Consider the following 14,629-nt stretch of genomic DNA (forward strand, 5'->3'; position numbering starts at 1 on the left):
GTTTCAGTTGTCCCGTCGTTAAAATGAAGGAATTCGAATAGAACCATAGATTTTAGAATTGGAAAGGACCTCATTAAGAATCCAATTCCCTGATGTAGATTTTAAGTTGAGGAAAGGATTTTTTTATCCTTAATAAATTTTACTGATTTTTCAGATGAGGAAACTGAGATTCCAAATGACTTTCCCAAGGCCCTACACTTTTTTTTTTGAAAATACCAAACTTGGTTTGACTGCAATGCCTGACTCTAAATTCCACACTCGTTGCTCTTGGTCTGTAAAACAAACCAGATGATTTGATTATTTTAGATTTAAGATTTTATTTGAGTTTTATCATTTTTCCCCCAATTTTACTTCCCTCCCCCACCCCCCACACAGATGATCTCACCTCATCTGCTTTAATGCCTGCGCTTCGCCCCAGTTCAAGGCTTTAAAAAATGCGCCGCGGAAGCTTCCCCGAAGCGCGCCGCCCGGAGGGGGCGGGGCCAGGGCTGGGGGCGGGGCCTGCGGGATTTCCCGCCTTCGGTGGGGGGAGCTTGCGCCTCCCCCCCGCTCGGGCCCTGATGGGTGGAGGGCCGTGGCGGCCGGCCTTCCCTCGGCCCGCTCTACCACCCCTGCTCGGGGTCCGGCACGGGGGGACACGGGAGGGTTTGGGGGGGGCCTCGGGGAGCCGCCGCCTACTAGAACCGGCCTCAGCGGCGCGGCGGCGGGATTTTGCCTCTGAGGTGTGTTTGGCAGCACTGGAGGGGAGGGGGGCGTGGGCCGGGAAACCGTCGCGGGGTCCATCCTGCCATCCTCCTGCCTCCAGGCAGCAAGTAGGCTGGATGCCCGGAGGGAGCGGAGGATGGGGGTGGGGAAATCGTAGCGGCGCGCGCAGGGACGTAACCGCCTTCCCGCCGGCCTTGGGTCGGGCGCGCGCCCCCGAGGAGGGCGTCCCCGAGCGCCCGGGCGCGCGGGAGAGCTGCGCGCGCACAGCGGCTCCGCCGCCCCTCCCCCCGCCGAGCTGGGAGCTGCGCGCGCACCGCGCCCCCACCCCCCCGGGCTGCGCGCGCCCCGCGGGCATCCAAACGCATCCCCGGAGCCCCAGCCGAGGCGGCCGTCGGATGCTCACTGCGCATTTTGAGTCATCCCGGGGGGGGCCTGTAAAGGGTCATCTCGTGGGAAATAGCTTTAAAAAAAGCCCACGAAGGCGGCGCTAGGAATTTGAAAGACGCCCCCCAAGTAGCAGCCCGTCACTTGTCTGCGGCTGCAGCTGCGCCGTCTTTATCCCGGTGCGAAGGTATCCTTAAGCCCGGGGTGTTTGCAGAGCTGAGTTAAGGGAAAGAAAGGTAGTACCCTCCCCATCGCCCACCCCAGACACGCAGAGCCTGAGGCAGGCCAAGGGGACACTGGGCGTGGGGAAGAAGGAGCCTTGGCATTAGGCCTTATTTCGGAGCGCATACAGAGCCTGGGCTCTTAGCCTTCCCTGCTTGTAGGGCGGTATGGAAAAGGCCTGGGCCCTAGAGTGAGCAAAAAGTTAAGTCACCAAAAGGGAAAAAAAAAACTGTTTTGAAGGACTATTTTCAAAAATTCTCATTTCAGTCCTTAGAGTACTGTAATATTAACCATTACATGTAACAAGAAAAATTGCCATTTGCAAATCAGTTGTTAATATTGTAGCTTTTATCCAAAGGGCTTCATGAATATTTAACTTCAAGAATAATCATCCGAGGTAGAAAAATTATGAAGCAGATTAGCATTTCTCTTTACTTTACATAAAGAATGAACAACGAAGCTGAAAATTAAGTCCTAGCATCTCTACTCTTCATTTAGGTCTTCTAAGCTATATTACAAAACAGATGAATAGCTATTTTTATATTAGTAATGAATACCACATGAACCAAACTTTGTGAACATCAAGTAGTACCAAATCATAACCTTGTTACTGGGTGTTAGTGAGACACTAAATACAGTTAATTTTTTAACAAAAGGTGGGGGAGAGATAAAAGGAATGGAAAATAACTAGTAAAGAAAAAAAATCCCTGAGTCCAGGCTGTGCCTATCTTAACTGTCTGGTGTTGCTGTAATTGTTAGCTTTGCACTTGATGTTCTGTCAAAGTGCTGACAGCTCATGTCTGAGCAGCATTAACTATACCTTTTTGTTACTGTGGGTGCCCTGACCCCACTGCCAGTCTTGTTGTCTCTCTCTTTCCTCCAGGTACACTTTACTAATGCTGTTATGTGAAAACCAGTTGTTATTTTTCAAGTATGGAATGATTTTTCACTCCAGAGGACAACTCTGGAGTTAATGATCAGAAAGTACCTACAGATCTCAGGATGAAAGGAATAGCAAGAAAAGCAGAAAAAGACTGTTTTGGAATTTGAAATTTAGCCAAGTTATTTGACTGGAAAAAGAAGCAGACTTTGATGGTTCTTTTTTTTTTTCCGTTTCCCATTTCACTAATAACTAGGAAGGGACATCTCCAGTTTAACTTAGCCCTAAATAGGGGGTGGGGGGGAACAGAACTCGACTTATTTAAACCTTAATGAGAATGTGGGGAATATTCTTCAAGAAGGATTTTTTCCCCCCAGGCCATTCAAAATAAATGGGAAAATTAAAGGACTCGGTCTGGAAAGTATTTTGTCACTTGCTAGTGGGCTTATAGAGAAAATTAAATAAGAGCTTGGTCCCCAGGATGCATGAGGTATTATTTCTTTTTTTCCAAAAGGACCTTGATCTTCTTGACCTTCATTCTAAACTTATGTGATGAAGGTATTAAAGGGCCCCTCATTTCATCCCTTTGTTTGCTGTCTCTTTAACAGGTGGAAGTCTCATAGAAGAGATGGCATCAGGAGATTTCTGCTTACCTGGAGAGGGTATGGAATTACTCCAGCAAGGTAAAGCTAACCATTTGCAAAGGGTTGTGATCATTCAGGGTATATTTTTCTAGCTTCTTGATTTCTATGCTCATAAGAACTGTCATTTTCTAACACTATAGCATTCATATCAAAAGTATCTCAGTGCTTATAGTAATTAGGGGGAAACTAGAATTCATGAGAATTAAAGGATATTCATAGAAGGATTGGTTGTAGCTTTCTTTAACCAATTAACTAAAAATTAGGAGTAGAGCTTGTTCTGAGCTACTCTCTTTATCACAAGGGGGCTCTGAATATTGTCATTCAGGAAAATACTGGAGGTATTAGTTGAAAAGGAGCAAAACAGAAGGTCCCAGCATAAAGCAGGCACATTCTTTATATGTATGGCCATCTAATATATTGAATACCCAGAGAATTGAAATATCAGTATCTTGTTGTATATAGTTTCATGATACAAATAGAGTAATAGCAGACCCAAGTTCTGCAGTGTCAATATGAATTCATTCGTCATAGTAGGGATTTAGTAATCCAACTTTTTTTGGTTATTGTAAAAAAGTAAGGCAACAAATTTATCTTTCATTTTTAGCTATAAATATATTGTCTTTTAAAATACTCTAGGAATACCATTTATTCCTGTGTGAAGAAGAATTTTGGGTCATGTAGTAGTCTTTTGAATATTACCTTGTTTTCAATATTTTGAATAATTCCAAATTTCATTTTCATTTTGTAAGATCTTTTAACTTTCTTCCTTTGATGATTCATCCTGTAATCCTTTATTAAGTATTCTTTTATATAGCTTTCTTTTCTTTTTCTTTTAACATAAATCACTTTTAGTATCTTGGCACCATCCTAGGCTTATTACCTCAAGTATTAGTTAATGTCATTCCAGTAAAATTTTAAAACTTATACCCATTCCCTCTCCCTCTCTAAAAAAAAAGTGAGGATTTCTGAAGTGTCTGTTAAATCATGTTAGTATGGTGCTAGATTTCAGAAGGCAAAGTCTTAATTTAACCAAAAATACCTATTTTACTTATCTTACCTGGCATGCATTAAGTATGCAGCAAAAAGCTGCCACCTTGTAACCTGACTGAAGAGGACCTCTTGCAGAACCCTCATTTTAGCAAGCTACTACTAAGCCTGTCTCAATACGTGGATGAGAGTGGTTTAAGCACCACCCTTGCAGAAGAGCAAGCTGAGGTAAGGGTAGAGGGAAAAGGAATGGAAAAAGGAAGAATTGCCACAATAGTCAGAGGGTTCCATCCTATCAAAGTCTGTTCTTTTCAGGCATGGAAGGAGGTCCGGCTGCAAAAGGCAGCATGGCTAAGGTCAGAGATTCTGCAGAGACTTATACAGGAAATGCTTGTAGACTACTACGTGAAGACACAGGACACAAATATGACCCCAGAAGATAAGAAGGTATTATTTGAATTAAGAGAAATGAAGTGAGGTTACATTTGCCAGGGATGTGTGATTAAGCCGAGGTAAGTTTTATTTGATGATATTAGTGAGAGAAGTGAATCAAAGAAGAGAAGTGGAAGGAACATGGAATTTTCGGGAGGTGTGGAAGGTCCCAGAAATTTAAAAATAAAAAATTTAAAAGGAGCCATGAGGATTGTCTGAAGTGTGGGTAACATGTTCTCAAACTTGAAGAAGTTGATGAATGAGGAAAATTTCTATTTCTTTGTAGTTTCATGAATCCCTTGAACAGAGGTTACTAGTAACTGAACTGACTCGACTTTTGGATCCGAACCAGAAAAAAGAGATGCCACCTTTGCTGGGTCTGAAGAAGTCAGACTTGCTAGAACTGATGCCCCCTTCAGAGGTCAGATGGGGGTGAGGCTCAAGCTGACAGTCAAATAAGATTCCCCTTCTATATTATGTTTTGTGTGAATATCCATAGATTTTATATCATATTCATGACTCTTTGTTTCTGAATTGGTAGGATTTTGTGAGAATGAGGGAGTGTCTGCAGCCAAAAATTGAGGAACAACTGAAGAAAAAGTGTTTCACTCTGCTCTGCTACCACGATCCCAGTTCAGGTGAGCTCTGTGCTTCCTGGCCTCCCCCCCATCCTTTGGAAAAAAGATGGCATGTTCCTCTTTTGAAATCGGGCAAAAGTTAGAAAGTTAGAAACAATTGGTGCTTATTTTATCTGTTTCTCCATTTTATTCACTGGAATAAGGAATATATTATTCTGTTTTTCCTTTGTCCATTTAGGTATAGAGTAGGAAACTCATTCTGCAGAATAATTTATTTTCCTAGAGAGCTATAGTAACATGGAAAGGGAAGGTTAAGATCAAAAAAGACCCCCTAAGGTTTGTTTTTGAGAGTATTGTATTGGGGTTTTTTTATTTTTTTGTTTTTTTTGCAAGGCAATGGGGTTAAGTGGCTTGCCCAAGGCCACACAGCTAGATAATTATTAAGTGACTGAGGTCAGATTTGAACTTAGGTACTCCTGACTCCAAGGCTCTATCCACTGCACCACCTAGCCGCCCCTAAGGGAGCATTTTATTGTTGATGGCAGGCACAAGCTCTGAATCTTGAGTTAACTGTGAACAAAAGGTAACCTTATAGTCTGGATGGAAAACAACCTGGAAGGAAGAGCTTATGGAATGATCTCTAGGACAGGAGAAGAGACTCCATCATGAGGTGCTTGAAATTCTGACACCATAAGTGACCTTGGAGGACCATGAAGAATAGGAAAATGCATGCTTAAGAGTCTTCTTTCTCTGACTTTCTTTTCTCCTCTCAGATTCTGATTGTGATACATTGAAAATAGCAAAGATATGGCAGTTGGCAGATGTGCTGACAAGTGAGAAGCAAGAGAACCAGAATGCCAAGAAACAGCAAAAGGAACAGACAATGCTACTTGAAAAACAGAGTTCCACCTATTCTCAGGTATATGTGTTTGTTTGTGTGTGTGTGTGTGTGTGTGTGTCTGTGTGTCTGTGTGTCTGTGTGTCTGTGTCTAACAGCAGCTTGGGAGATTCTTTTCTTTATTTCTACCTCCAACTTGACCATGGTTTTAAGGTCAAATTTCAGAGGAACAGTTCTGATTTCATCTTGCATTTTATTTTTCACTAACTTAAGCAATCATTTGTTTTTCCACTTTGGTGTCTCAGGTGCTTCTTCGCTGTCTTTCACTGCTACAGAGGCTTCTTCAGGAACACCGGCTAAAAACACAATCAGAGCTGGATCAGATAAATGCCCAGTACTTGGAGATCAAGTGTAGTGCCATGATTCTGAAGTTAAGGTAAACATTTAGATCAAGGAGGAGTATATTTTTTTTTATTTTATTTATTTTGAGTTTTACAATTTTTCTCCTATCTTACTTCCCTCCCCCCACTCCCCACAGAAGGCAATTTGCCAGTCTTTACATTGTTTCCATGGTATATGCTGATCCCAATTGAATGTGGTGAGAGATAAATCATATCCTTATGGAAGAAACATAAAGTTAAAGAGATAGCAAGATCAGACAATAAGATATAAGTTTGTTTTTTTTTCTAAATTAAAGGTAATAGTCCTTCGTCTTTGTTCAAACTCCACAGTTCTTTCTCTGGATACAGATGGTATTCTCCATTGCAGACAGCCCCAAATTTTCCCGATCATTGCACTGATGGAATGATCAGAGTCCATCAAGGTTGATCATCACCCCCATGTTACTGTTAGGGTGTATGGTGTTTTTCTGGCTCTGCTTATCTCACTCAGCATCAGTTCATGCAAATCCCAAGGAGGGGTAAATCATAAAGAATTCTAATTTTACATCAGCTTTTTTCTTCTTTCCTTTGTCCTCTGCTGTATCTAGCTACATGGTAAGCATTCAACAACTATCAGATAGCCTTATTAGTTTTTGTAGTGCCTAGATTCACTCTTTTGAGGTCTTCTAAGTAAAGCTACTCACTAAGTAAAGTTGGTTTCTTTATGTTGTACCTAAGTAAAGCTACTCACTGAGTAAAGAAATTAACCTTACTCTTTTTCCAAATGGGTACTTTACCAGGAGACAAATTTTGTGGGAGACGAGTGAAACTGTATGTGCTATTTCTGCTCAGTTCACACAGTAACAATGGACAGTTGAGCTATTTGCATCGTGTGTCGTATTCCTAGATTGGCTTTTGTCACCTATTTTGATCTTCTTGGTTACTTTCTTTCCTTCAGAATGGAGGAGCTTCAGATTTTGTCAGACACTTACACAGCAGAGAAGGTAGAAGTTCATCGCCTCATTAGGTGGGTGATAAAAGATTTGCATGCTATTCAACTTTAAGGACCTACCATGTTCTAGACTTGCCTTTTCCATTTGGTATCTCTTTTCTCAGTTGCCATATCACTTCCATTTTTTCTTTCCTTTCTTGTATTAGGGATAGTTTGGAGGGGGCCATTCGCCAACAGGAGCAAGACATGGAGAAGTCACGCCAAGTCTTGAGCACTTATGAGGTACTAGGTGAGGAGTTTGACAAGCTGGTGAAGGAGTATACGCATTTGAAGCAGGCAACTGAAAACAAGCGCTGGGCTCTTCAGGAATTTAATAAATCTTACCATTGAGTTTTGTAGAAACCAAGGACTTGGATCCTTCTGCCTCAGCAGCACGTATTGTTCCTGTCCTGTTTCTCCTATATAATTATTGCCTTCTCACTTCTCAAAAGGGGCAGTCAGGAGACAACACTCATACAGTAAAAACTCTGGTGGACTAGGCATTCTCCTAGTTTCTGTCCTGTACTTGAAATAACCTGACCACCTTCAAATCCTCCCTAGGAATAGATCTGCACATCTTAGGGTCTCTCTAAGAAAACCAATCCTGCCTTTTGTCCAATTGTTTCCTAAATAAAATGATATAGTTTCTTGTGCTATTAGTAATTCCTTTTGAAATGTAAAAGAGGCGAGATAGTGAATAAAGAGCTCCTGGCTTTTGAGTTGGTACTCCCTGGGTTCAAGTCTAACTTTGACACATACTTGTTATGTGGTTTCCCAGGTCCTTTAGGCTTTCAAAAATCTCAGAAGACTGTAGGTTGCAAAATAATTGCTTACCACCTACATTGGTAGGTTGAATTTCCTCCTTACATGAGTAAAATCATAGGTTTAGAACAATTTTTTTAACAGGTTGAACAGTTTTGAAAAGGCTACTTGTCCTATATTGATAAGAAAGATGTTCTGACAAATGTAGAGAGAAATTTAATGGTAGGAGGAAGAACTTGTTTTCTAAATGAAATCTTGAAGTTTACTTTATTCTGAAAATTGTATAACTAAATAAAAGTAGATTATTTGCTTTTATGAAACTGAACAATTGAGATGAGTATGGAACTCCCTATCATTCTATAACTATTTCTGTAAAAAAAAAATTCCTGTCTATAAGTGCTACCCAATTACTGGAAAAGGAGAAGCTGCTGACCTATGTGATATAAATTGGGTATACTGCTGATTGTGTCTGGAGAGGCAAAACAATAGATATGGGATAGGAACTGGGCCAGAATAGCAAAAGAACAGGTTCCTAAAGGAATCTGTTTTTTGGGAACCAGAAAATAAGAATAGGAGCAGTAAAGAGAACTCTCATTCAGAAGACTACATCTAACACAAATTCCTACCTAAGGTAAAGTATGGGCTGGCTTCTTACAATAATATGGGAAGGAAATAAAGTTGGAAGGTTTTTAATCAAGATCACATATAATGTCCTGGGAATTAAAGACAAAATGTCAGAGAAATGGAAACTCTCAAAAATGTTTCAGCTGTGCACCATGACAGTCAACATTTATCAATCAAGCACTCATAACATATGAATATTGTTAACTTATAATAAAAATTTCTGCCTTCATGGGGTTTATAATCTATCACTGGGAGACAGAAAAAACAACTCAAAAAATTCAAAAACACTTAGAAATATAGAAAGTACAAAAGTGAATCGTCAGATTTTATACATAAATCGTGAAAGAATGAGGTACTAGATTAATGATCTGAGTTTTATAGATTTGGAAAAGGCTTTATGAAGAAAGTAAATTCTAAATAGGGTTTTAGAGAAGACAGATAATGCCTGGTAGAAAAGTAGCATTTGTATTCTTGGTTGAGTGGGGTAGTTGGATATTTGAAGACACAAGTGGAAATCGGGAAAGTCTGATGAAGTTAACTTAGATGGACTGGAATTCATATCTAAATCCTTTTGCTTCAGACTAGGACAGCCGGGCAAACTGGAATATAGGGAAGTCACGTTTTTATTTCCAAAAGGCTTAGGAAGCAAATGAAATAGATTCCTTTTAGTCTCTTGAGAGACATCACTAAAGGCCCCTATCATTGCAGTGGTTTGTCTACATCATATCATTGACCAGATGTGGAGTGTTTACTAAGAATATGAACCATATTCCTATGATAGTTTACTGCTGAGGGGTACTTTGAATTGTTTTAACTGATCTGGAAAACAATTGATATTTGCAATAGATAAATTACTGAAGTGTTTACTATATGTTGACTCCAGAGAGTAAACTACAAGGACTATCCCAAGGAGGTCATAAGCCCCACATGTGTTTAAAGTAGCATGGTTTGTGATAAAACCAGAAATGAAATATGTACCTGACATTTGGGGAATGGATGATGGCATATGAAGGTGATTGAATGTTATGATGCCATATGGATTGAAAAATATGAATTCAGAGAAATAAGGATACAAAATGATGTCTAGGGAAGAAAGCAGATCCAAAAGACCAATGTATTTAAATTCAACCTCAGACACCAGCAGTGTGACTGGGCAAGTCACTTAACCCTACTTGCCTCCCCCAAAAATATGTACAATGGTTACAATGCAAAAAAAAAAGTTAACATTGAGATGAACTAAAATTCTGATCAGATATGTCAATATTAGTACCACAGAGTCAAAGTGAAAGAACACATTCCTCCAGTTCTGCTAATCAATAAACTTGGGGAATTGGGGAATAGAGTTGGGTGTCTATGTTTCAAACAAAACATTTTTATTCCTATTATTTCTCTGCAAAAACTATTGATGGATTAGAGATATGAGAAAAGAGAATTAGGGACCACAGAACAAAAGATCATCATAGAGTTACTGTATAATTACAATTAATCTTTTTGGTCCATACTTTTCTCAAGAATAATCTATTCTTGCTTCCTCTATTTGTTACCCTACCTTCCTTAGTCCTCTTCAATGTGCCTTCCATGCTCAAAGTTCCACTGAAATTACTGCCTAGAAAATTATCACTGGCCAAATTCAGTAGCCTTTTCTAAAGGACACTTGGTCTCCTTGGTCCCTGCAGCACTGACCTTTGTAAAGTAAAGGCACTGGACTAGGAGATCTCTGAGGTCCTGTCCTTCAAGCTATAAATCCTATGATCTTTTGATGTTATCTCCTAACCTCCCTATGCTTGGCTTCCTGAACTCAGATCTTTTATCATTTTCTTTCTCCTTTCCCCGCAAATGTAGTTTTTTCCCTAATATTCTGTCCTCAACACTTTCTCAGTAATCTTACTCAGTTATCACCTGTATACAGATTATTCAAATTTATCTAACCTCTTTCTTGAACTGTAGCTCTGAATTTTTAATTATGTTGGACATTTCCTTCTACTTGTCCCATTGAAGACATGTCTCAAGGTGTTTAAAACCAAACACCTCTCCAGGTTCCTTTCTCAAAAAGGTAACTTCTTTTGATTTACTTGTTTCTATTAATGGTCTTAGCATTTCCCCAGTCCACCCATGTTTGTAACTTAATTGTTTGGTTTGTCTTCTTTATTCGCTCTTCCCTTTCCTTCATGCCATCTATTCCCATCCAGTTAGTTGCCATGTATTTCCGTTTTCTTTCAAGCTGTATTTTACATCTTGCTCTTTAATTTCCACTGCTTGCTAACCATCTTCAGACTTCTCACTTCATGCCTATGGATGCTGTAATTCTGAAAGCTTTTTGCCATTACAATCTAATGCTAAAACAATCTTTCCAAAATATTAACTTTGATTCTTTCACTTTTATACTCATAAATAAATCTCTCTGACTTTTGAATAAGTCCAGAACTTAAGAAGCATAGTGTCCCTTAGTGGATAGAGAATTAGCCTCAGATAGGAAGACCTGAGTTTGAATGCTGCTTCTGACACCTGCTGGCTTATGTTATCCTTAAACCGCTCAGTTCCCTAAGAACCTGTCTAAGGATATTTAAAAAAAGGAAGTGCTGAAGTGAATTGGTTGAGGCTTCAAAATTCCAATTTTTCAATTGGTATTCAAGACTTTCCATAATTTAGTTTCAATCTACCTTTCTAACCTCCTTCCATACTAGTCCCATATATGAACCCAATGCTTAGACCCAGTGATTTGCTTCCAGTATTTTATTTTTGTACATATCTTTGCCTTTTCTCATGCTGTTACATCCATTTAGAATACTTTCCCCTCCTCTAAATCTTATTTTCCCAAATTCTATTTAATGTTTCAGTACTCCTCTTAGATGTTGCCTCTTCCAGGAAGCTTTCTTTGATAACCAAACTGGAATTGATTATTTCCTCAACTGAACTTTTGAAGCATCTTATGGATCTTTCAAAGCACATACCTGTTATATTTTCCATTCTATAGCAGAGACTCCTTAAAGGCAGGGATTATACCTTTGTATTTCCCAGTATCTTGCACCTAGTGTCTAAAAATGTTTGTTGAATATGTGAAACACTATTGAGCGTTTAGTAGACCTTTATATGAGATATTAAGATATCTTCTAAGGATTTATTTTGTGAGTAAATATATGGCATATTGCATTATAACATAGCATGGGCTAAATGATAGGTGAGTGGTATGTTTTCCTCTGCCACACATAGGCAATAAGAACAACATATTCATAAATGGCAGTCAATAGAGGTGGGATATTTGGGTAAGGCTTGTGTGATGAGACCGAAATTAGACTTTGAAAAAGAAAAACTCAAAGATTAGGAATTTCCTATTCATTTTGAGAAACAGTACAATGCAAAATATAAACAAGATCATAGCACAGTAAAGAGAAAACTGGGGTTAAGGAATCACATTCAAGACCTGATTTTGGCACATTTCAGCTATTTGCTTTAGACAAGTATTTCTGAGTCTCAGTTTTTCTTCATATATCTATACATCTGTTTTTAGTAGATGTTGGTAAAATTGATTTTATAGCAAAATCTGTCACCCATTTTAAAAATTTACTGTTTTTTAACACCATTTAAATTTTCCCTTATATTCCTTTACAGAGAGTGTATTTTCATATAATAGAATTTTTTTAAAGAAGAAAAATTAATAAGGAAAAAATCAGTGGGGTTTTGGTTTCTCAGCACAAAAGAACTATGGAGGGTTTTATCTCAAACCATTGCATTATCAAGAAACTAGATAGGAAATATGGGACAAATAAGGGAAGTGACTTAACAGCAGATGCTGGACATGTGTTTGATATTCCTTTAATTGAAATAATTGTCATGTGTTTAGTCTTAGCCCTTTTCCCTTTCAAGGAGGTAAGCTTATTTTGAAGCTATTTGGTTTGATTTAGGTTTTTTTGATTCTTTTTAAAATGTATTTTAACCTGTGGTGCAAAAAGCAGAAAATCTAGCTGGATCGACTATGTGTATATTTGCTTTTTGTAATTTGACTTTTTATTTATAACAGCACTGACTAGAGAGGTGAGATTTTTTTGAAACAGACTTATATGGTCCTTTGAATATAGAGAGACATATAGAAGTTTTTTGTCATGAAAACAACAGCATCATTTTATGTTTGTTTTCAAATGAAAATTGAACTGAACCACAATCTCATTTTAAGTGATCTCAATGTGGCTTCTAGTCTCAGGTGTTACCAAGAGTCTTTGGCAGATAAGGAGCCATAAAATCTGATCTCATAAATAATTTCAGTGGTGTGATCCTTAGATTGCAGAAAGAGAGAATATATGTAGGTGTGTGTTTGTGTGTGTGTGTGCGTGTATGTGCGTGTGTGTATACACACACATCTGGGTTTTTTGTTTTTTGCTTTTTTTTTTAAAGAATACTGTTTATTTTCTTGGAGCCCTCCAATGCTGGTTGTTTGTGTTCTGTGAGTCTTTGTAACCAAGAACTTTTTTTAAAAAGTCACTTATTTAAAGGAATTGGGCAGGAATACTGAATATCAGTAATGTATCAACAACAGGAACACAATGTTTCTAAATACCAGTAACAATACGAAGTATGAAGAATTCGCCAAAAGTAACTTAAAATGTGGTTATAGGTCAGTCAAGTTTTCACACATTTAAACAGTCTTTCTCTTTGAGCTTGTGGTATCTGTTACAACTGTTACTGGAAAATTGTGTTTTTTTATTTTGATAGATTGGCAAACTATTTACTGCTTTTAGAAGTGTTCCCGGCATCCTGAAAAATTGCCAATTGCTATGCAATGGATAAATTTGATTTACAGAGAACTATAAAGTTAAAAGCTTGTCTAAGTACTATGAATCAGTGCTCACCAGCCAATTCAGCTTGTATTTATAAAATATATGGGAATTAACAAACCTGTGACAAAATGTGTTTTTTCAAGAATATATTTGTTACACAGATTCTTGTTACACTAATACTTGAAACTTGTGCCTTATGGTATTGTTATTAACAATCATGTTATATATATTTTAGTTATACTTTTGGAATTTGAACACTGGGGTGCATGGATGTGTGTATGAAAGTTTTGAAAGATCCATCCTATTTTCCTGAAAAATGTGATATAACCATTTTTTATAAGATTTTAAGATTTTATGACTTTTTTAAAAAATAAAATTGCCTTTGCCTTTCCCTCATGTATAAAATTAACAAGACATTCAGCTATGGAACTACTTACCTTAAATTGTATGTTTGTTTTTTGCTAGGCAATGGGGTTAAGTGGCTTGCCCAAGGTCACACAGCTAGGTAATTATTACATGTCTGAGACTGGATTTGAACCCAGGTTCTCCTGACTCCAGGGCCAGTGTTTTACCCACTGCGCCACCTAGCTGCCCCTTAAATTGTTAATAAATATTAAATAACATCAAAAAGAAAAAAGAAAAAATTAGCAGGGCGGCTAGGTGGTGCAGTGGATAGAGCAGTGGCCCTGGAGTCAGGAGTTCAAATCCGTCCTCAGACACTTAATAATTACCTAGCTGTGTGGCCTTGGGCAAGCCACTTAACCCCATTGCCTTGCAAAATCTTAAAAATCAGGAAGCAGCTAGGTGTTGCAGTGGATAGAGCACTGGCTCTGGAGTCATGAGTACCTGAGTTCAAATCCAGCCTCAGACATGTAATAATTACCTAGCTGTGTGACCTTGGGCAAGTCACAATCCCTTTGCCTTGTTAAAAAAATCAGCAAAATCGATCAATAAAATTGGAAAAAATTGACAGTTATATAGTTCTGTACTTGTGGACCCTGCTTCTGCAAGAGTATAGGTAGAGGGGTGACTAGGAGTTGTAGTGGATTGAGCACTGGCCCTGGAGTCAGGAGTACCTGAGTTCAAATCCAGCCTCAGACACCTAGCTGTGTGGCCTTGGGCAAGCCACTTAACCCCATTGCCTTGCAATAAAAAAAACCTAAAAAAAAAGTTCAAGCTATAAAAAAAGATACAAAAAAAGTATAGGTAGAGCTGTCTTCTCACAACTCTTCTTTAGAGACAATTTTACAATGTTCACTAGAATTGTTTGTAATTATTCTTTTCATTTACATTGTTGTAGTTATGTATATTGTTTTCTTGACTTTGCTTTCTACTCTTGGTATCTTAGTTCACATAAGTCTTTCCACATATCTCTGTATTTATTATATTTGTTGTTCCTTACAGCAAAGTAACATTCCATTACAGTTACT

At 38.5% G+C, this 14,629-nt stretch overlaps 1 protein-coding gene across 2 annotated transcripts; it reads left to right on the forward strand.

Annotated features, from left to right (window-relative positions):
* The first annotated feature begins 533 nt into the window (after positions 1 to 533).
* Positions 534 to 8,131, forward strand: HAUS4 (HAUS augmin like complex subunit 4). 2 transcript variants are annotated; one of them, XM_074234888.1, is made up of 10 exons: positions 534 to 722; positions 2,800 to 2,874; positions 3,908 to 4,050; positions 4,138 to 4,269; positions 4,541 to 4,675; positions 4,796 to 4,892; positions 5,606 to 5,751; positions 5,976 to 6,106; positions 7,009 to 7,077; positions 7,209 to 8,131. In XM_074234888.1, the coding sequence occupies exons 2-10, from the start codon at positions 2,820 to 2,822 to the stop codon at positions 7,390 to 7,392; spliced, it is 1,092 nt and encodes a 363-aa protein (XP_074090989.1). In that variant the 5' UTR covers positions 534 to 722; positions 2,800 to 2,819; the 3' UTR covers positions 7,393 to 8,131. The 2 variants fall into 2 exon arrangements, with proteins under 2 accessions (XP_074090989.1, XP_074090990.1); XM_074234889.1 differs by lacking the exon at positions 534 to 722 and adding an exon at positions 1,047 to 1,276.
* Positions 8,132 to 14,629: the final 6,498 nt, after the last annotated feature.

This window comes from Macrotis lagotis, chromosome 4, assembly GCF_037893015.1.
Source record: "Macrotis lagotis isolate mMagLag1 chromosome 4, bilby.v1.9.chrom.fasta, whole genome shotgun sequence".
Classification (NCBI taxonomy): Eukaryota; Metazoa; Chordata; class Mammalia; order Peramelemorphia; family Peramelidae; genus Macrotis; species Macrotis lagotis.